The sequence below is a fragment of the Platalea leucorodia genome (assembly GCF_965183815.1).
Source record: "Platalea leucorodia genome assembly, chromosome: 1".
Classification (NCBI taxonomy): domain Eukaryota; kingdom Metazoa; phylum Chordata; class Aves; order Pelecaniformes; family Threskiornithidae; genus Platalea; species Platalea leucorodia.
Genome location: NC_138823.1, coordinates 44,571,612 through 44,594,599, shown reverse-complemented (window position 1 = coordinate 44,594,599; position 22,988 = coordinate 44,571,612). Strand labels below are relative to the sequence as shown.

General features: G+C 38.2%; 1 protein-coding gene across 2 annotated transcripts in view; it reads right to left on the bottom strand.

Moving 5' to 3' along the window:
* The window catches only part of ST18 (ST18 C2H2C-type zinc finger transcription factor), a gene marked incomplete at both ends in the record, with an annotated part of 167,818 nt that overhangs the window by 18,227 nt on the left and 126,603 nt on the right, over nucleotides 1-22,988 (bottom strand). For both annotated transcript variants that reach the window (XM_082311165.1, XM_082311166.1), the window contains 5 exons: nucleotides 5,448-5,693; nucleotides 14,974-15,185; nucleotides 18,376-18,581; nucleotides 19,966-20,070; nucleotides 21,593-21,683. In XM_082311165.1, coding sequence (XP_082167291.1) covers nucleotides 5,448-5,693; nucleotides 14,974-15,185; nucleotides 18,376-18,581; nucleotides 19,966-20,070; nucleotides 21,593-21,683 — 860 coding nt within the window. The remainder of the gene's footprint in view (nucleotides 1-5,447; nucleotides 5,694-14,973; nucleotides 15,186-18,375; nucleotides 18,582-19,965; nucleotides 20,071-21,592; nucleotides 21,684-22,988) is intronic.

Below are 22,988 nucleotides of genomic sequence, written 5' to 3'. Positions count from 1 at the left end.
GTAGATTAAAATCATCATTGCTGCAGTGCTGTTTGATGGATGGTATGGACCATGAGTATTCACTCCCTTGGGAAGGCATTTTAGAAATCTGGAGTCCTGAAAGGAAATTACATTTTTGTTTTCTGAAAATTCTTCTTTGATCACTTCAAAATAGCTTGGTTTATACTGTTTTGAGAATTAATACCTTCAATTATTATTATTTTTATGAAGAATAAGTATTTCCTTTCTGGAGGGACGCTCTGTGGATATTATGTCATTCAAGAACTCTCCAAAGCCCATAGCATCAATTATCAAATCTGTATTAGTCCCTTCTGGGACTTCATGTTGGTTTTGTGACTTCGTTTCAATACTCAGGTAGGTATTGCCCAGAGATTACTGTCTGTAGGAGCAGAAACTGCTACCTGTGGTTGAGGGGAGAAGCTCCCAGCTCCTGCTAAACGCACGGGGCTGGTGCCATAGATGCTCTGGGCTTGTGCAGCTGACAAACGTGCCAGGACAGAGGGGCAGGGATGTCTGCAGAGCTGTTAACACAGAGCGGAGGGCTGAGGAGAATCTGGACTGAAAATGGAGATTCTGCCTAATGGGACTTGTAAGCTCTGCGGGGGTGTTTCTTCTGATAAAGCTTCCATATGGTCCTCAATTCTGGCAGCTCATCTTTATCTATTTGGAGACTGGATCCTCAATATGACTTCCTTCTGCTTTCTGGTACTGGCTACCTACTGCCTACTGAAACTCACACTACACATACATATAGAAACCATGCCATATTATTGCTATATCAATTACTACTGATTTTTGCAACCACATTTGTGGGGTTAGTTTTTCTCAGAATAATCTCATCTTTACAAATATAGAAAGCAAAAATACATATATTCAGCTTTTCTAAACACTCTTTCATAGTAATTATTGAGTAATTATTTTAAATAAAAAAAAGCATATATTTCAGTCTTTTAGAATTTTATTTCTAAAGAAAACTTCAGATAAGGAGTAATAGAGAAAAATAAAACCAATGATAGGTATTATTAAAATGTTAATGCAGAAATAATAAATAGTTGAAAGTCCTCCAAACACAGAAATAAAAATGATAAAAACCAAAAGTGGAAAAATGAATGCCAGATTTGTTAAAGATTCAAGAAACCTCAAAGACCATTTTCCAGCATTGAGTTAAATCCTGTTTGTAGTGGCATATGGGGATGTTTTTGCCACTGCAATCTGCAGAATGGGGATTCTAGTTCCTGACTGTCTCTGTCCATAAGTTCTTACCTGCTTTTCTTATATATGTGTAAATGCAAGCTCCTACAGAGATCATCAACAGTGTAAGTCACTGTAAAATCAAAAGCTTCCAAAGGAAGCAACAAAATGGTGGACCCTCTGTTGCCAGCTGCAAAGGGTCAGATGTCAAAATAACTTCAAAAAACACAGGTAAGGCGGTTTTCATTTAATGTTATGGAGGTTGAAGAAGACTGGCTATCAATTTTCTCTCTATCAGCTAACTCTGATAGGCTACATCTGTATCACTGAACTGAGGACCAATGCTGTGTTTCTAAAAATTTAGTGCATACCTTGGCTGGATCCTAACTGTATCAAGACCAGGCACACATCAGCCTCCTCCACTTCTTGTCAAAGGTCCAACTGAGAGGAACCTGGAGTAGAGGGTGGTGGAAAGACCACTCTGGCACTCCACTGGAATCCTGAGCTGTGTGATGTACCTCAGGATGCATTTGCAGCAAACAAGAGTAGCTGTAACTGTTTGTGCTGCAGGATTTATTAATATTTTCATATATATGGCTTATGGGTTTTATCTCAAATGAAAGGTATCTCTTGATCTTGCTGGTGATGGACCAGAAACTTGTGTGTGAGGGTTATTCATCATGTCACTGTCTGATACCTGCTGCACAGAGAGGACTGATCGAGAATTATGTATATCAAGGCTCGACAAAATACTACATCATTGCAGTTCACAGCTTCATTTAATGATGTTTCACTGAATCATTTAACAAAAATAAGATTGCAAGATGAAGGTTGACATGAGTACATCTACAGCTACCAGCATAATTGATACCAGAAGGTTTAGAATTGCAGTATTTTCATTTTCTATCTTTGAAATAATTCTTTTTTTTTTTTCAAATCTTAATTGTGAATTTCCTGAATTGTCTTATTAAGATTTGTAATTTTTTTTAAGCTAGTAGCTATGCACAGACATACATACACAAACACCTACAATTTCATAGTTATTGCTCTTTTGAAAAAGAAAAAATCTAATAAGGACCAAAGTGGGAATACAGCTTGTTTCCTAGTTAGAATCCATTAGTATATTTCCCAGGAATGAGGGAGACATATAGATATTTAAACAGGTGATTTCTCCAGCATTGTCTTAGCACTGTGTGGAACACTTGGTATTATTCAAGCAACATGAAACTTTCAGATGTGTAGAAGCTGCAAAAGTAAGACAGTGCAAAGGGAATGCAGGAAGAAGAATACTGAAACTCTGCTTTTCTAGGACCTTACATCAGTACATGTGGCCCAAAAGGGTCTGCATCTGTCTGAAACGAGTAGGTCAGACCTAAAGCCCAAATATATTTTTGGTCCTCTACACTTAGGACTGAACACAAAGCATTATGCCTTGGCTTGTGTGCTTCTCCAGCGATTTAGCTTTAGAAGGAGAGATAGTCTTTTGGGAAAAAACCTTTAGCACTTCCCACTTTTTGGTCTGCTAGGTGATGATCATCACAGCTAGTCAAGTCCAATCATATGTATAATTTTTCCTTTCCCATTTGAATGGATTTATAACTAAATGCTATTAAAATTCTGAAGAATTCCAGACTAAAAGGAAAATCAGGACCAGCTCAATCAGTCCAAACACTACTATTTTCTGCAAAGAGCATGTGTGTATTCACGCATGCACACTACAGAAAGAAAGCAAGCAATGAAACTCCATTAATGTACAGATGGAAGTTTATATTGATTTCAGCAAAGACCAGAACATAATGGTAACATGAATAACAGATAATAGCATCTGGCACTTTTAACATTTTTAAGCCCTGAAATCTTTGGAGAACTGACAGTTGAACTAACTGACAGCTCTAGTTATTTCTCAGCGCTTTCCTTTTGGAGAGATTTTGAGCTTTTTCCAAATTCAGATTTTTTTTTTAAGGGGGCATCTGGACAGGCTATTTCGCTGAGAGAGAGAGAGACAATATTTTCTGGAAATTACCACCAAAATTAAGCAACTGTTGTGCATATGAACCAGATAACAATGAATTAGAAATAGATATAATCAGTCATTTTCTTTGCATGAGGATAACTGCCAGTCTTCAATGTGCAAAACAGAGCCTCTGGCCCTGAGATCACTGGACATGTCAATGCTCCCTGGGATGGCAAAAGCTCACAGCAGAGGTCTGAGGCCAGATCCTTGCTTACGGAGAAACTGTGCAGTGTCAAAGCACCGAGTGCAAGGGGCAAGAGTGCCTGAACACGGATCTTTATGTCCTGCCGGGTAGTCCACTGATGCCTCCAGCTCCCTGTAAGGGAGAGGGAAGCAGCCAGCCACCCACTGAGGCCTTCCAAAAGTCGAGCAGGCATTGTGGGGGGGGACGCAGAGGTGCTCCTGCCATGGCTGTTTCGCTGAGCTGCGGTGGCAGCAGGGAGGAGGAGCAGCAGGACAGGCTCCTTGCCAAGTCTGCGACACCGATTGATCCCCTGCAGCAAGGCGGTTCTCTCAAAGCTAGATGTGCTTGCACATTATGCAGCATGAATGGGGAAGAGCCTGAACCCTCAGCCTACTGCCTCACGTCAAACCTACTCCAAAACCCTCATACAGGGATCATGTGCTCATTGCTGAGGTAAGGTGCATCAGCGGCCCCACAGAGGTGACTGTAAAGTGCTCTTCAAGACAACCCATCCTCCAAGAAATGATCTACCTTGGTGCAAACTGTCTCAGAGGTATCATTATGACAGGTTTCTACCCAGTGCTGACAGATTTTTTTCTTCACACAACTGAACTATATTTTATTTCCAGGTATTTTTGGAATTGGAGGCCTGGATCCCCTAGCCTCAGCCCTAAATAGATTTACCTCTGTCTATGTCTTCTTGAAGTGCCAGTTTTGATAACTGAACAAAAGATAATTTTACAATAAATACAATGTTCAAATGCTATTATTTGCTATATAAAACCAAATGGGGAGGAAATGTATTTGAAGGTGAATAAAAACTCAAAATTGAGACATCTTTTTTTCTGCTTCAGAAAGCTATCATTCAGGCTTGTCTAGGTTAATTACCAAGATTTTATCTAATTAGCCTTTAAAGGTGCTGATGGTCCCTTCCTGATTTAAGAAAAATGCAAGCAGTCCATATTCTGACAGCCAGGCTCAAGAGAAAAAACGAAAACCAAACTTGCCAGCAAAATAGAAGAATAGGAAAGAAAGACAAAGGAAGGAGACTATGCTGCCATGTTGCCAAGATAAGACAAAAAGACATGAAAGAGCAAAACAGAAACAAAACCAAAATGAAGACAATTATCAACTTGGAAGTGGCAGTCTAGAAGTTTAGCCATAAAAGTTGGAAAGTTACTAAACCAAAACATTTGCTGAAATTTTAGTTGCTCATCTTTGTTCCTGCAACTGCATTTTCAAGTTTGGGCTTTTACATGTCCTAGGACAGCTTGAAAAGGAAAGATACTTGTATAGACTCATCTAGTTTTTCTATGCTGTTTCATTATGGGATAAAAAAATATCACAATCGGTGGAAATTACGTGCATAACCTCTTGTGCTATTGTAACCAAAACCTTCAGGAATTCCTAACAATTTTTTATTTCTGAATTTGTACTCTCAGACTGACTTAGGGATCACTAGACTCACTTGTGAGATCTAAGACTGACTGGCAGAGATTTCTTCAAGTTTGTTAAATGTAAAATAAAAAGTTTTCCACTGAAAGAATATTGCAGGCAAGGGTCTAAGTATATGTTTAAATACTTAGATAATGAGTTGTCTAGAATTATAAAGAGTTGGTGTGGAAAAATTACTTTAAGTTTCAGCATGAAAAACTATCTTTTTTCTTTTTTTTTTTTTTTTTTTTTCTGTTTTTTTTTCTTTGTTTTTTGAGTGATCCCTAGGTCATTTGGGCATATGTGCTACAGGACTGAGCCATTAGGAAGAAAATTTAAAAAAAAGGTCTCTAATTGTGGATAGCTTTGAATTCTTTATCTTAGAGACTTATAGGCATTCACAACCCATACTGAAAACAATAGTTTTTTTCAACCTCTTGAAAGTAGGGTCTGAGAGCAAGATTTTTCTATGTAAGTAGTGATTTTTTATGTCACATCTCAATGTTCACAAACTTCTACCTGTGCAAATTGATTCCCTTTAAACTGCAGTAGACTGGTCATCCCAAAGACCATCATATGGCCACTCATCCAATGGAAAAAGTCACTCGGAAACTGAAAAAGTACCTCTTTTTCTTCTTCTTTCCTGCCATGGGTCTTGCTGTAGTTGATTGGTGTATCCCAGCCTTCCTGTTCACAAAGAGCCTGGTAGAAGGCTGCATTTACCAGGATGTTGCTTGTTTTGAAAGGAGAAGAGGAAGGAGTGGGAAGTGCTGTGCTGGAAGAAGTGAGAGGCATAACTTTGTCTTGGCTTCGGTTCTTTTTCATGCTCAAATCCAGAGTGCCATTTTCATCCACTTCTATCTCAGCTCCCTGCCATGTAACAGGAAACAGACATGTTTAGCTATGGACATGGTAAGGCTTCAACATAACCATGTGGTGCTTTTAAAGGATAAATATAAATACACGCTTTTATTTAAATTTATCTGAATCTAAAACCAGCTTTTCGATTTATATCAGTTAATGTCCAACTCTTAGGCAGACTTAAGAGTAGCTTCAGTAATGGTATCCCTGCATCTCAGCTTAAACATAGTAAGTAGAATTTAAATAAGATGCCTCTAAACCATAACCTATACACCCTAAATCTAGTTTTATTTAAAAAAAGTTTAGCTTTAAATCTTCTTGATCTTTTCACTCTTACAGAGAACTATGACCCCAATTCACAGTTAAAAGCATTAATGCATTGTTTAGGTCATCAACAGCATTACTATTACATACCCTCCCTTCCCCCCACGCCCCGGAAATATTACAACATCTGCATCATGGGGGAGAGAAGGAGGGGGGAAGAAATATGCCTAAAAGTAGCACAGTAGGAGAAATTTTCACTAGGATTTTGTACATCACTCAAAATAACATATTGCCTTAATCATAGTTTGACTAGGCCACTAAGGCTTGCACTGAGACCCCTAGACTGGGAGCCACAGGAGGATCTTTAAGAGGTTCTCCCTGATGCAGACCCTCAACATGAGTTAACAAAGCCTTTGCTATCTGGCAAGTATAGCAAAGAGCAGCCTCTGATTGCAGGAGTGTGTGCAGTTTGGGGAGAGACCCAACTTCTCTTTCCAGGCTGGGAGAAGCTCTCAGAGCAGGTCCTGCTCACAAGAAGGGGCAAGTGCTGCTTAGCTGTACAAGAAGAACAAGAGAAGGAAAGCTCTCTGTTCTGCCTTACCCTGTCTGACCACAGAAAGAGTACAAACTCCTCTTCTTGGAATGATGAAAAGCTCCTGAAAGTGCAACTTACTAATCAAAGCAACAAAAACATTCCCCTCATGCTCAATATGCAACACTGCATATTGACATATTGTGTATATAGGGATGAGTATAAGACCAGTCCTTGCTATTGCCAACAATTACTAAAGTCAAGTAGGGGAAGAGGTGAAAGAGGTGGCTTCTAGAGGAGCAGTTGGTAGTCTAGTTCTGTGTGTTGCCCTGAATAAGGTGGAAAACATTCAAAGACTAGAGAGATAAATAACAGTGTCATAAATCTACACATGTAAAATGTTGTAATTAACACTGCTCTCTGTCTTCCTGTTATGGTCGTCACTACTATTTTTTATTGCGTCACCACAAAGCTCAGATACCACGTAGGAATTTGGGGCTAGATATGTTAAGTGCTGTATAATTATAGGAGACAGTCGTATAAACCCAGATTGAAACTTCCTACCTCAAGTGAATCACCTAGATGCTCTGTTGTAAATGGAAAAGAGACAGGTATGTCCAAGGGGCAAGTTTTTCCATTTTTCTTAGACCTCTTCCTTAGGAAGAGATGAGACACTGACAAACTGTCCCTTTCTCTTTCTTCCCATTAACTATTGCTGGAGCTTGATGATTAGTCACCCATTTAATGGTTAAAGATAGGGCAGTGAAATTCATCCTTGCTTGAGGATCTTAAAACAGGTGTGGTGAAATAGGCAATTCTTCCCTTTTGATGAAAGTGTGACATGGCCACCCCACTTGGACTGAAGGCACAAGCTTCCTTCATGCAGCCTTGTCTTCTACCACTGGCAATGGTGACTCATTTAAAGGTAAAATGCATCTGATGAAATCTTTCTAATCAGAAGGAAAATCTTGGTAGAAGTTGAGAATTTAGGGCCCAGTGATCTCTTCTCATGCAGGCATCCTGACTTCATTTTGGATCCATGGGCCTAAGACAGATGCCCACCTAGACTGACACACTACCAAGCCATCTGCTTGCCTCCAGTTCAGAAACTCAGGCACCTCTTAGGTTTGATTCTCTTGCATAGCAAAGTTCACATTTTCAATCATACAGCTTAAAGAGAGAGATGTTTTATTATATTTATGGGAAGTAAATACACTTCTAATATGTTCATACTAAGATGCTTTGGTTATATCTTTCTGCCCATTTTTAGTAAATAGTTTAATCTCCTGTGATAGTTTTAAGCCCTGAATTTTACAGTGCAGCTTATCCTGGATAATAACTTAGTAACCACAACATCTTATGCCATCTGTATAATATCAAATACATTTTTATACCAGCATTAATAAACCTTAGTTACAAAAATCCAAGATATTAACTATATCAGTGCCAAACGCACACTCCAGGATCTGACAGTATAACTCTGCCATGATAGCCCCAGTGTTTTTTGGCTTCGTAGTTGGTATGTAACTATAGCAATGAAACAGAGCTACAGTAATCAAGTTTAATGACCAATGTAAAGTAAAATGCTAAATATTGTAGTTGCTGACATTTTTCATAATAAAAAAACTTGGGTTAAGTCTGCACAACCAACATTCACATAAAATTCCAGACCTCTGTGACAGATGGCTTAGGAAAGGAGGCCATGTGACTGGGCTGCAGTAGTTTTATAGTGCAAAACCCATAAATAGTGCAGATTCTCTGTCACTGACAAAATATCAACTACTCAGAAGGCAACAGCAACAACAAAAAGGACCAAAATCAATCAAGGTCCCCTCCTTGATGAAACTGTACATAGAAGAATATCAGGAAATGTATTGTCTCTGAGAAACAGATACCATTAGCCACAGCAAGGAGCCCTGGCTGATAAGCAGAGCATTTACTAACATCAATATTCAAAGCTTCCTCAGCACTTTCCTGAAATTCACGTAGAAGTTGGGTTGTCCAATGTGCACCTAATACTGCTCAGGGAAGGCTGGGTTGTATATTTGCAAAGTAGCGTACAGATGGGGTTTAAGTGAGCTCACAGATGTACACAACAATTAAATATAGTCATGGAAAAAAAATATCCCCTATTGCCCATCGCAGGATGGATTACACGTTTACAGCATGGCTTTTTATTCAGAATGGTATAAAAGAGCTATCACTTTGCTGCCTTCATAGCAAACTCCAAATGGCAGAGCAAAAAGAGAGGACAGTCAGAGATACTGCTCCAGTTTTCATTCCTACTCTCATCCCACCCTCCTCTCAATATGTCTCCTTTCCTTGTTTTACCACATTTATTTTTACATTAATTTTAAAATGGAACTAAAAATACAAAAATGGCAAATGGCAAAAAATGCTAGAGCGGTGCTATGACATGCTGACAGAAAATGGCACTTACTATGCTTAGCTCAGACTTGTAAAGACTGTGTTCTCCTCAGTGAAGGCAAGATCTTATTACTGTCGACTCTAGTCCATGTGTGAACAGGCCTATATTTATCCATTTACCATGACATATTTAAAATATAGCTACCAAAACAATGTACCTGTTCTGATTCTTCCTTAAAAATGTAAGCAAAATAAAGATGCAAATGTATCTTATTATTTCCCAACTTATATTAGTTTGCAGCTGTGTAAATCTTTGGAGCCTGATTTCGATCTTATTTACATTTACATTTACATTTACATTTACATTTACATTTACATTTACATTTACATTTACATTTACACTGGTGTAAACCAGGAGAAAATCCACTGAAGCAATGAAGAAAAATCAATGAGGGCGAGAGGATACACATGGTAATTAAATTCAGGTTACTCCTTATCTAGTCCCGCATCAGTGGCAGTGTAATCACCCCCACAGGTTTTACAAGCAGCTGGAAAAAGGATTCCCGAATAAAAAATGAGAGAAAAATGACTGAAGCATATTTTCTTTATTCCAGGGTCTATTCAGTGAGAAGATAAGGTACAAGTAGTACTCTACTATGAATATCTATCTAAAATGAAGACTAATATAAATACGTAAACAAAAAATGATCTCTGTCCTCTTCAAGTGCTTTGTACTTTAAAGTCAAGCTTTTTCAGCCTCCTTTATTTTATGACATAAATATTACAGAATATTTTCTAGTACATTATTAAGTCTTGTCCTTAGAACTGAACTACATCAGCTAGGACAATAAAGGATGTTGTTTTTTGTGATAAATTACTTCTGCATTTTTTCATATGCTTTTGGTCCATCTGATCACTCACAACATTTAATACTCTGCAGTGTGTCTCCAGTAACGATTACAAGTTAAGCTTTATCTCATAGCTGGATCAGAAAGAGTGAATTATTGTGTCTGCATGAATCTTATTTCAGACCTTAGGGAGATTGTATCATTACATATAAAGGGGTTTTATGTATTCTGTGGTTGGCATCAGCCATACAACTTAATACTAAGTAAGTCCAAAGAAACAACATTATCAATGATTTTGCATTCCCACTAGCAGTTCAGTCTGGTTTGGAAAGCTCAAAAGGACTCTTCAGCTCTGGTATTGGGAGTTACTCCGGAACTAGTATCTTGCCACATGTATGAATACTATTCTTAATGCAACTCCATCCAAAGAGTACAATATTTTCTATTCCCAGTCAATAAAAATACATACACATGGTCCTCAATTCTTCAGACTTAAATTTAAGCAATTGAGTTCTTCTGCAGCAAACTAACATACTAATTTGGGTCAAAATAAGAAAACTTGTAACTGCCCAGCAACAACTGAGACACAAATGAAGTCACAATTTCAGCCCAGAGCAATTCTCAAATTCAAAAAAGCCAGCCAAGAATGTACTCAAGGAGCAACATGCACAGCAGTATAACAGGATGGTACCTAGCGATATTCTTGGCTGATTTTTCATCCTGTATTTAGGCTTTAAGGTATTTGGAGTAAAGGACTGCCTGACAAATGTGCTGAGTACTAACTACATTGTTGTAATAATTGATGTAATTATCACCATCATCAATATCCAAGAATGGAGAGATGACATAATTTTGTTCAAAAACAGAATTTGAACTTCAAACATTTTTAGCAAGTGTCATTTTTTGTTTTCTTTCAAGGCATAGTGTGCATATGCCATTTTGTCTAAACAGGTGGGAAAAACACCAAAACAGTCAACAAAATGTTTGGCAAGCAGTAGTGATGAGCATAGAGATAAACTGTATTGCTTGCAGCTACCTCTGTGAGACGTGAATGTGGTGAGAGCTGTAAACAGGGAAGATCTCTGGATGTTATGATGATGTAGACCTTGCACTGTGCTAGAAACTGCAGGATAAGCCTTCTAGCGGAGTCCTCTGCCTCACAGAGAGGGATCTGGGAGTTCTGGTTGACAGCAAGTTGAACATGAGCCAACAGTGTGCCCTGGCATCCAAGAGGGCCAACCATGTCCTGGGGTGCATCAAGCACTGTATTGCTAGCGGGTCGAGGGAGGTGATTGTCCTGCTCTACTCTGCACTGGTGCGGCCTCATCTTGAGTACTGTGTGCAGTTTTGGGCGCCACAGTACAAAAAGGGTACAAAGCTACTAGAGAGTGTCCAGAGGAGAGCCATGAAGATGGTGAAGGGTTTAGAGGGGAAGCCGTATGAGGAACGGCTGAAGACACTTGGTCTGTTCAGCCTGGAGAAGAGGAGACTGAGGGGAGACCTCATCACTGTCTACAGCTTCCTCACAAGGGGAAGAGGAGGGACAGGTGCTGATCTCTTCTTCCTGGCGACCAATGATAGAACCCAAGGGAAGAGCAGGAAGATATGCCGGGGGAGGTTTAAGTTGGGCATTAGGAAAAGGTTCTTCACCCAGAGGGTGGTGGAGCACTGGAACAGGCTCCCCCGGGGAGGCAGTCACAGCGCCAAGCCTGACAATATTTAAGAAGCATTTGGACAATGCCCTCAGACATATGGTGTGAATTTTGGGGTTGTCCTATGCAGGGACAGGAGTTGGACTCAATGATCCTTGTGAGTCCCTTCCAACTCAGAATATTCTATGATTCTATGATCCTGTTTACTTCAATGGGAGTTGAATGAAGCTAAATAAGCTGCAAATCAAATGCAGACCAGGAGACTGGTTTGGGGTACAGATCACATGAGAATGGGCTGATCAGGATCATATTCAGGGGAACAGTTTACTACAGTCCCAGGCGTCTGCACCTGTAGGGTTGAATGGCTCAGACAATGTAACATTAATATGGCATTAATTATTTTTTAAAAAAATACCACCAAGGTATCTGATGATCTTAGTATTTTGTATGCAGCAGATAGATAATTCACGTAGAAAGCTTAGGATCCATTTTACTGCCCATTTCAGAATAAATTTATTCATTAGATTGCTTAATTTATAAATTCAGAATTTTAATCTAGAAGTATTCAGTAGATCACCTTTGTATATTAGGTTGCTTTGTGAAGTTTTACTTACCAACGGTACTGCTAATGTGTAATCTGATTACTCTTGCTATTCTTCTCTCCCTTTTTTTGGCTTTTGAACTCCCTTTTGAACTAAGATGTAGACAACATGAAATATATATCTGAAAATCCATTAAATACATGAAATTTGGAACTGTGATGTCAAAAATACTTTTTCATTTAAGTGTTATTTATATTTACAGAAAAGTGGTGAACATTCAAGGTAAAACATCCAGCTCTTACTAAAAAATGGACAACACTCTAGAGGTCAAGAAATAAAATTTCAGAGACAGAAAAAAAAATTACTTTAGGAATACGCTTGTGCTAAACAATGTTTTGGTATTTTCCCCACCTGTTTAAGCAAGGCAACATATGCATGCCTTGAGTGAATACATGAAAATGACACTTGCTTGAAATGTTTGAAGTTCAAGTTCTGCTTTTAAAACTTAGAAGCACAATATTTTTACAGCTCTGACAATTGTGTAACTTGCAAAGGATTTCCTGCAAGTCCCAGAAATCCTCTGCAGCCCCACTGGTCCTTGCTCTCCCATCACACTGCCTCCCATCTGCAAAGTGTCATGACTTGGATTGCTGGGAGGCTGCCTGATGCTCATATAAGAGCAAACACCTTTACAAGTCAGGAGCTTTGATCTGCTAAAGTATGGATGATGTTAATCAGGTTTTCTTAGGCAAAGAAACAAAGGAATGTGGCAAGAGGTAGGGCTTAGAGGTCTGATATGACGGGGCTCTGAACACAGCCACCCCACACAGGTGTTTTCAGACCTGGTGAATGTGTATGCTATCAAGAGTAGAAAAAGTAAATCATTAACTCTGTAGTCATCTGTTGATGCTGCATTATTTGAGTCCAAACACTGATAAAGTCTCAAGAGATGTTTTTTATGATCTAAAAATATGTAAGATATTCTAGCAGTTACACATTTACCTTTGAGCCCAATACCAGCTACAAAAAAATTCAGAAACATTGATAAATAGATAGTAGTCTCTTTTAAAACTAGCTTTATTTTTTGCTTCATATTTTAAAATAAGAAAGCACCTTCATTGAAGAGAGTCTAGAGATTTATTTCCACAATTTTTGGTTTGAGTCCTGTATGATAAAAGTAATAAATAGCCAAAATCAAATAAAAATGGGTTTTGTGTGGTTTTGGCGACCAAATCTGTTTGGGACTTACTTGCCTGTGTTCTGGCCAGAAGCTAATTCTGATTCTTGTGTCAGATGTTTTGTAGCAGTATGCCCTCCAGAAAGTCTGGCAAAAGGGGAGGCAGGCAGATAGCAAGGTATGCAGGTGATATTCTTTTAGGCTGGATTCCTGGCTGTGAAAAAGGAGTAAGCTATGTGCCCCAAGTGTCCCTCCATATCGTTACTATTATGTTCACTTCCACTCAAACCTTCCCCATGCTTTGGCAACTGTGAAGCAGGTACGGAGGAGAAAATCTTTGGGTTATGCCTGGTCCCTTTACTGCTCTTCTCTGGCAAGAAGGTCTATTGCTGAGGTCAGCCAAAGGCTGCGGCAGCAATTTAATCCAGCCATTGGCATCAGTTTCCATTTCCCTGCTAGAAGAAGTCTCTATTGAAGACCTGTGGAAGGAGCTTTCTGCAGCATATATCAGAGATGGATCTGTCATTTGGAAAAGGTTCCATGAGCAATCTTTGGGACAGATAATGTCTGTGGTATGGGGGATGCATGTGGACACACTCTAAAAAGTCTGCTCTGGGGCATCTCACAGCATCGGTTTCAAGATCCAAGACTTCACAAGTGGAAATAAAAGGCAGCAAAGTAGCAGGAAATAAAAGTCTGCAAAGGAGCAAGGCTTGGAATATCTAACAAGGTGTTACACTGGTGGTAAAATAAGTGGTTCCTATCAAAGAATAACAGCTAACCTCTTAGTAATGGTGAATGAAGGCCCAACCAAACTGTAAACCAGCAGCTCTGGAAACCACCTCTGGCCAGACTGAGCCTGGTGCTACAATAGACAAGCTAGAGCAACACTGACTTGCAGAGAAATAACTCATCTATCTTTTGGAGAACATATCATGACTCAGAGTCCCATAGCAGAAACACACCTGCTATTTTGTTTTTTGATAAATATACCTCTTTTCACTCCCCAATGATTTCTTCTCAAGTTCTTGTAATGGCACCCTCTCATCTACACAGAGCTTTCAAAAGTTTCATTGCAGTGGAGTATGTCTGACTTTAATACAAATAATAAACAACAGTGCTCCCACAACCATCGTCATCAGAAGAAAATCTTGTCTATTTTCATCAGCAGTATAATACTATGTAATGGCACAGAAAATAAGGCTCATAGCTCACACAGTACCATTTGTAAATCATAAAGATCTGTGAGGAAACGCAGAGCAGAAACCAAAACTGAAAGCCACACAAACATCTACGATATTAGGCAGCTTTCCATTATGACAGACTTGCCCAAATTATCTATCTCCAAGCGCTGTGGGCCTGATTCTCCTCTCTTGCCAGCAGAAAGGAGAGTTTTACCAAAATCAGTTGTTATTTCCCTCCCTACACCTTGTCAAACTGTCATGAGCTCCAAAGACAACAGACTTAATAGGTGTAGTTCTGCTCCATTGCTAGTAAATATCACCTTGATTAATCACATGATTTTTTTTTTTTAATCAGCCTCCAAAATGGTCGCTTCGCTTATGGCAAGTTTCAGAGGGAGGAAAATTCCCTCTTTAAACAGATCTAATTCGTTATCCACCACAGATTGTTGCTGGATTTCAAATATCCTTCTTTTTTCCTCCCACAAATCTCCCCCCTTGTATTTAGGGCTCAATTATGAAAAGAGTAACAACAAAATACCTGCTATTTATTTATTTTTATCAGAACTGGTCACTACATTACTGATTTTTTCTCTGTCTCTCTTCAAAAGAGCATGCAAACAGAAGCCTCCTTTTTGGGGATTTAATGCAGTCACTAACATGAAAGACAGTTTATTCGCACAGTTCAGTAGCTAGCACACCCTCCAGGTTCTTGGACTACCCTACCTTGGCAGACAGACTCTGTGGTTTGTTGGAGAGGATCTCTGCTGCTTCCCTGCAGCGGGTGGAAAGGTTCAGGATAGCAGCAGCTGCTGCTATGTGGGTGTCTTCACTACATTGACCGTAGCTATAAGAGTTGGCATGGCAAGGGCTCTGTGTGTGGGCGCTAGCACTAGGCAGTCGATTAGAAAATTTCACTGGATTTGAAAAATGCTTTGCTGTTGAAGAGAGATTTGATTAGCAATTGCACATATAAGATTTTTCCCATTAAATAGTTTTGTTTCTCAGACTACAATTTCATATATTAAAATATTCAAAGAATATATTTAAAACAATCCATTTCCTCTTGACAGTAGGGGTTTGCTGTAAAAATGGCTTCAGAAACACGATAATTTAATTTTTACCCACGAAATACACATCTTTCAACAAAGCATCTGAGACTTTTACTCAGATTTTACTCATTCTTTACTCAAGCATTAAAAGCAACGATGTCCAAGGAAAGACTGAACAAGCATTAGTGTGTTATCCGTCATGACCTGACAACATTGGTGCGCAAATGCAATTGTAAATGTATCCTTATAAAGGCTTCCTCTTGGAGCTCTATTGTGTACAAAAACAACAGTGACTTGTTCAGTCTTAGCTAAAACAACACTGCTTACCCTACTTAAATGAATAAGTCTGTTATTTAAATAGCTTTGCTTATGTGAGTAAGGAGAACAAGACCAGGCTCTTGAATGAACCAGAGAAATCAGATAAGAATATTACCTGTTAGGAATATTCAGTCCTGATTTTGTGGAAATTTTTAGAAATTTAAGTCTACCCTTTAATCAATTAAAAAAAATAATAGCAATGAACCTTCAAAATAAAACTAATCTTAGCTCACCGTCTTATGTTGGCTAGCATTTGCAATAATACACAGATTTACTAGGCACAAAGAGGTCAGTTGAGAATGAAAAACTAACAGGTGAACAGAAAAGCACTTTCACAGACAAAAGTGGTTTGTGTGGTTCTTTGTTTTCTGCTCCATCAGCAGCACTTACTCTAAAACAGGTAGAAAGAACTCTGCTCCCTGTTCTGGATTTTGGAGCTTGAGATGTCATTAACTGTTGCCTGTTGCAGGGAAAACACAGCACCATGATCTCAGCTCTTAGTAAGCAATAATCGCTTCTTTTGTCTGTAGCTCCCACAGTGTCCTACAAAGATAAACTAAGCAAAATCCAATTTCTCAGCCTACACCCAGATACACCAAGAACATTTCTGTGTATGGCCATCTGCTCGCTCCATAAAGATCTGAGCCCCAAGGCACTGGATCCCTTTGGATGTAGAGCTTTGGCTGAGTGCATTTTAATGCTAAGACCTACACAAGACCTTGAAGAAATCATCTTTCCTCAAACTTGGGATGCTCTAAGAGAAATGCTTGGTTTTGTGCACTGACTGTAGCTGAATGCCATATTCAGTTTTTCTAAGTACTGGAGGCATCTCAGTAGAGCAATACATAAAAGCCTCATGATTCAGTTCTCCCTTTCTCCAGTGCAAATTAAAAAGGATTTATCTACGCTGCTGTAAAACTGTAGCACAAGCAAGAGGGTCTACATTTTTAGCAGTTACTACAGCTAACTTCAAATTATATTTAAAGAGCAAAAAAGTGCATTTCCCATTACTGACCCTAAAGATTAAAAAAAAAGCAGGCTATGAAAGGTGCATGTTTTGTTAACAAATCAAGTTTATAAGTGCAGAATCCACAGAGGGCTAACTATGGGCTTTTGGCTAGCTACATATTTACATAGCATGCTGAACCAATCACTACTTTGTCAGCTTCTTATTGCTAACTTTTGTATGTCTGTATAGTTAAAGCACTCACCTGCTCTTTTACTTTCACCTTTCCATTAAAATAATAGCTGCACACTGCAATCTTTGCAAGAACAACAGGCTGTAAACTTCAGCCCTGATATACATTATACATAAATTGCATATGTATGGATTTACATTTGTAGAAAAACAGTTCAATCATTTTTTCCTTGAAATGAACCTGTGAAATAGACATACATCTGTGCAAAGAGACAGCTAATAGGGAATATTCAATTTTACAAACAAAATTGGAAAATCTGCCACCCAAGAAGCTGGCAATGCACATATTTGCTTTCATTTGAACAAGCCTATTTTTCAGGCCAGATAAATATCTACTTTTCATTTGCAATTTTAAATAGGGTATTTATATATATACACAAACACATAGATACCTGCAAACGTATGTATATGTTTGTGTGTGTGCATACTCAGACACATACACAAATAAATATATAAATATACAAATATACAAATTTTATAAATATATAAAACATATATAATATTATATAGTATGGGAAGTATATTATATTATATATGCATATATATATATATATATAATTTTCTGCTTTTCTGTTCACCTTACTATGAATGTTCTCCTTTGTTGGGATAAGTGGGATGCAATTTGTTTTCATTTTTTATTTTCTTTTACTAAACTTTTTGTCATGAACAGACAAAAAAACAACTAGAGAATCTTTTGTCACATTGTTTTGGATCTATTATCTTCTGAACCCAAATATGGTGCAATGAAAACCTTTTTTTTCCATTTCCCTCATGGCAACAGAATAATTTGTTTCTCTGAATTAAAGAGAATTTTATAATGGTCAATACAATGGAAGAATCTTGCTGAAGTTTCCCAAGCAGATTGTGAAGAGCATCTGCAATAAATAATCAGTGTTCGCACTGTGGTATCTCATTTGTACAGAGGAGTACCTCAGCAAATCTGTAAGTGATGCAAGCAGAATAATCTTGGTAACAATTTAATGCATTAGATATGTCTGCACTACAAATATGATGTAGTACAGAAGTATGAGATATCAAAACAAATTCAATCCAGGCCTGGAAGTAATACAGCTGGGGCACATGGACATCTAGGAGGAATAATACCTGTACAGATGCATCTAAAAGGTATCTATCTGAGATGCCTTTTAAAACCTGACTTGGATTTCTCTGTACTACAGTTGATTACATCTTATGCAGACACATTCTATGGGACTTCTCATGGCATCATCCTCTCACCTAAAGATATTACAATTTAGCCAAGGAAGAAGGTAACAGATAAGACATAAACCATTCCTTTTTACTTCTCTTTTCCCCTGATAATTGCTTTTAAAAGAAACATCAAAAAAGTAAACCTTATAGTGATGATATTTAGCATTTTAGCATTCTATATTTAGCAAACTAATGATTATATTTAGCATTCTGGCTACAAGTGGTTAAAGATGCTTCCTACAGAGATTTTTTTTAATTCTAGAAGTTTGAAAGCAGAACAAGCAATAAGAAAAAAAAAAAGCCATTGACATTTTGCCCATCTTCCAAGGAATAATGGAATTTCAAGCTTACATTCAAGAAACTGGGGTGTTTTTCGTCCTTGTGCCACAGGTGCTGTTGTGTGTTTGCCAAAGACTTGTGCATCAAAGCTGGCATAATCAAATGGTACTTTCCCAAACTTTTCCTGTTCTTTCGCCAGGGTGGCTCTGGAGGAGGTGACTGGCTGTGAAGTTCTATAATTGTACTGAGACACCTCAGGCTGCTTTGCTAAATTTGTCCTGCAGAGAGGAGGAAAAGAATGAATGAGAAAGACAAGAATATCTTTAACTTTTTCTTGAAAAATAGGATACAGTTGTATCTCAGTATCAGAAAGTGTGCTGTTATCACATGTGAAACCTACTGGTAGGTGTATATAAGAAATAAATAACATAAATATCATGGCTGACCTAGTAGTTAGAGAGTACTTTGACTTCATACAAGTTCAAAGCTGAGGACGTTAAAAAAATCTAGTGTTTTCTAGTACCGGTGTGGGCTATTTACAAGAAAGATATTGACTAACTTCTAGATTACTACTGTAGCATCGTGCTTCCTTTATTTCTAAAAATTGTCTGGATTTTTGCTAGTCAAAAGACTTGTATTTTTATGGATCACTATTATTCTCACTTTACTGTGAATAAGTACGTTATAAATATAATATAAGATGACCCAAAATAATTGCTTCTGTTATTTGGGAGGAACAAATGATTTATGGTGTGTTATTCCATTTAGTTACTGTTCAGTAACTACTTGTCTTTAGTAATTTCCTAAGGACTTTTCATATGTAGAGTTAAGGCCCATGCAGTTGGCAGACACATGGACATAATATTCTGTAATGGCTCTGAAGGAACCATTAGAGCTGATCATGTCAATAATCCACAAATTAAAGTGTCCCCAAATAGACCTGAATATAATAGGTTGTAATGGTCGTGGTGCCAATGATGTGCAAATTATGCATGTCTGTAGGGTCCATATAACTCTCAAACAAAATACAATTGCAATAAAAAATGTTTCCCCTTTTTGGTGCCATTGTATAAAAACAAATTAAACCAATAAACTTAGAATAAAGAAACTCAAAATATGAATTATCTAATGGTGGGGAAACAGAATGAACAGAGTTCTCAACCCTTTCAGATAACAAGCTACTTACTGGATCACTGGAAGATTCCTCTGAAAAGAATCACAAAATAAATGAGCTGCTAAAAGTGCAATAAGGTCAAAGAGATCTTTAACCAAGTTTCAGTGGCCAAAATATTATAACAAAGGAACAGTTCTTGAAAATTGTTTGAAACATTTCAGCAAGATAGAAGATTTGGTTTACAGGAGAAAGACATTTGAGAACCATTGATTAGGCTATTTGTGCTGAGGTAAGATTTAGTAGAATATAGTTGATTGCTTTTCAAAAGATACATCTGTTGTCTTTAATATCAGCCACATGCACAAGAACCAGCAGAAAGCTGCTTGTTAATTTTGAGATACAGTCAAATTATTTAGCTTTGCAGAGGTTCATCTTGGAAAAAGAGTTACCTCTGTAGCTAAAATCTGAAATGAGGGAAAGAGCTGAGGACTGATCAGCAGAGTTTGTGCAGGAATACTTTGGAAAGACTTGGTTGTGAAGTATCCTACCTGTGAGTCTGATCATGGCACTGCCCAGCTTTTGGAGACTCAAGTTGGTTCTTTTCCTGGGACATTGCCAACTTTTCAGCTGCAGCAATTGGACAACCAGAAAGGCTGTTTAAAATCAAAGTGAAGAAAAGAAATAATAATAAGAAAAAGCCCATTAAAATGAAATCTTAAGTAAAGGAAATGTGTGCTGTGGAACTCAATGACTCCAAACTTCTGTGGTGCCCTGTGTATCTATGGGAGCTGCTGCTATTATAGCCCAGATTCATCTGGTTTTCAACCCTTAAGGCAAAACTGTGAAATCTGTGCATTTGAAGTGATATATCTGGAAACCGAATCATGCAGGAGTTTTCCACAGTGCTGCTTTGATGTCTTGTGGCTGGTAAGTCACTAGTAAATTTTTTGACAAATGCCATTTACTTTATCAGCTGAACCATGCATATAAACCTCCTACTGATTAAAAGGAAAGTGAATTTGGGGAAAAACAGGGGTATGTGAACGACTGTTACCAAAGAACACATTTTGTCATTTCAAGTTGTGCTTGCTTTTTTTTTCTATTTGCTTTATTACATTAGAACATGTTTTCTTATCCTATTCATGGGTCGCTTATGATACAGCTAACATGCTGCAAAGATGACTGGGGATCTAAAACAGGAAACAATGAAAAAATATTTACTGGTTCTTTATATATTCTTGTAGATGAGCTTGTGATCTCTCTAGTAAAGACTACAGATAGTAACACAATATGATAATCCTTGATTTTGGTGCCCTCATACAATAGCCAATCAATCAATCAATCAATCACGAACAAAAAAGAAAATCCCACAAAAATTCAGTTCAACAAAGAAAGCTGGTTTTGAAAATTTTCGGTTCCAAGTTTGATTGTAAGAAAGATTTATATTATATTTTTCCAGAAGCACACTGATGGAATTTTTTGGCTTGCTGACTTCCAGCAGAAAGCAGTACTGACAAGAGCCGTGCTGACAGCAGTGGCCTGCTGGAGACAGAGCGCGTCAGCTCTCTGCCTCACCTGCAGCCCAGCTGTGATTCCCCAGCTGCCTGTCTGGAAGGCTTTTCTCAATTTTACTTTATCCCTGCAGGCAGCAAGTTAAACAGACAAGAGTGTTCCAAGCGGGAAGATGACATTCCTGAGGGTAATAAATGGAGTTAGTTTCTACAGGGATTCTAAAGTATTCCACTTAAAATTTCCTGTTTTTCTAAAAGGGAATGTGCCTTGATGGGAACTTCCTGCCAAGTACTACTATGTCTGTGGTGCAAAACAAAGAGTCTTTGGTTTCTGCTGGGTTTTCCAGTTGTAGCAACAATAATGTGTGTGTTCATTCCTACTCCTTTTACATGATGATGTTTCACTATGAAGACTGTAATGAAATTGTAGTTTGAAATCTCACCTCTGAAAAATACTAGTGGAATTTGCCATCCTCAGTGCTGCAGCCATTTTTGATATAATGAAATTAAAGACAATTATTTGGTTATAAATAATACAGGCTACCCTTGCAGTTCATAGGCATTCTGCAGTGTAGTACATAACATCTAATTCCAAGACTTGCCCATCAATTTATTCTGGAGTACATGTTAAATTTTTAAGTAGACAGGAACTTTTCTGAACTACCTTCTGTGTGTGTTGCGATTGCTGTTGACATGTCCTCTTCCAGTGCATCCTGGGGTGGGGCACTTTAAAACATTTTCATGCATGGCAAGAACTAAACAAGAATAAGAAAAAAAAAAAAAAAGGTGATAATAACATACATCAATTAAAAATACATATATTAAAAAATATGAACATTTCTTCTTCAGACTCAGATTCTCAATTCTGTCACAATGTGCCCACAAAAGAAAAGTCAAAGCAAAAGGTCTACAACACAGCAAGGCTGGTGCCTCCAGCATATACCAGTTTATTCCTACATTGCTGTAGTATGGCTTCCCACATGCATATCATTGTTTCTATGGACTTCAAAAGAACAAAGGCAGAAGTTAGCAAGGATGTTACATCATGAAGCCCTTTGCCCTCTGGTTCATATACTGCTAACACAGAACATGTACATTTCTTATGCCTTTTGACATGGATCATTTTTATTAGGACTGAGACGTATGTCTGTGTAAAACAAAAAATTTTTGTATGTCTGCCTTCATGACTTCAGTACTGCATTACCCCTTTGGGTGCACAGTGCTTCAAAAAAGCTGACTGTTCAGTCAACTGGTTTGTTCTGTCAGGAACCAAATTATAATTTGTCTTTTTTTTTTTTTTTTTCCCAGCAAGACAAAACACAGCTGATTGGAAGTGTGATAATTAACAAGGACTTGTAAATTTTAACTTTTTAGAAAGTTAATGTTGCTAAGGCCTTCCAAATGCAGCAGCCTGCTTAACTCAGCAGATGTTTCCATAAATACAGTTTAGTACCAGATTTAAGAAAAAGGGAGAGATACAGTTAGGAACAGGACATTGGTAAAGTGCAGGTATCCTTTTAATTTGTTGTTATGCATACCACCACAAAAAACAATTTGACTAACTAAGTTGTTTAAATGAATAGTTTCACATTAGGTTTGGGCTTATTATGCAGCATTTCATTGTATCACATTGCAAGACTACACACACCCCCCCCAGCCAATGTAATCAGATCAGCACAGTTAGAAATAAGTGGGGAAATTCAGGCTAGACTGGGCACAAAAGAGTTAGCACAACACAGTCATACGACAGGGACGTGCTGTGGACCAACGCTGGGATGTACTGATGGAAGTAACTTTTTTGAACTCAGTGGTAAGGGGGACACAGGAAACATCTCTGAATAAGCATGCCCAGGCCTCTCAGTTATTGGCAATGAAAACCAGCAGCCTCGGCGTGTGATTACTGCAAATCAGGTCACAGCTCTAAAACAAGCAGGTGATTTCTGTGCTGTGTGCCTTAGCAAAGGCATGGGCAAGCAAAAACTTGAAGATTCATAAGACTACAGCATGCAGGTCTGCTGGCAGGGTGGGGATAGTTTGGCTTTAATCTTATTCTTCCCAGG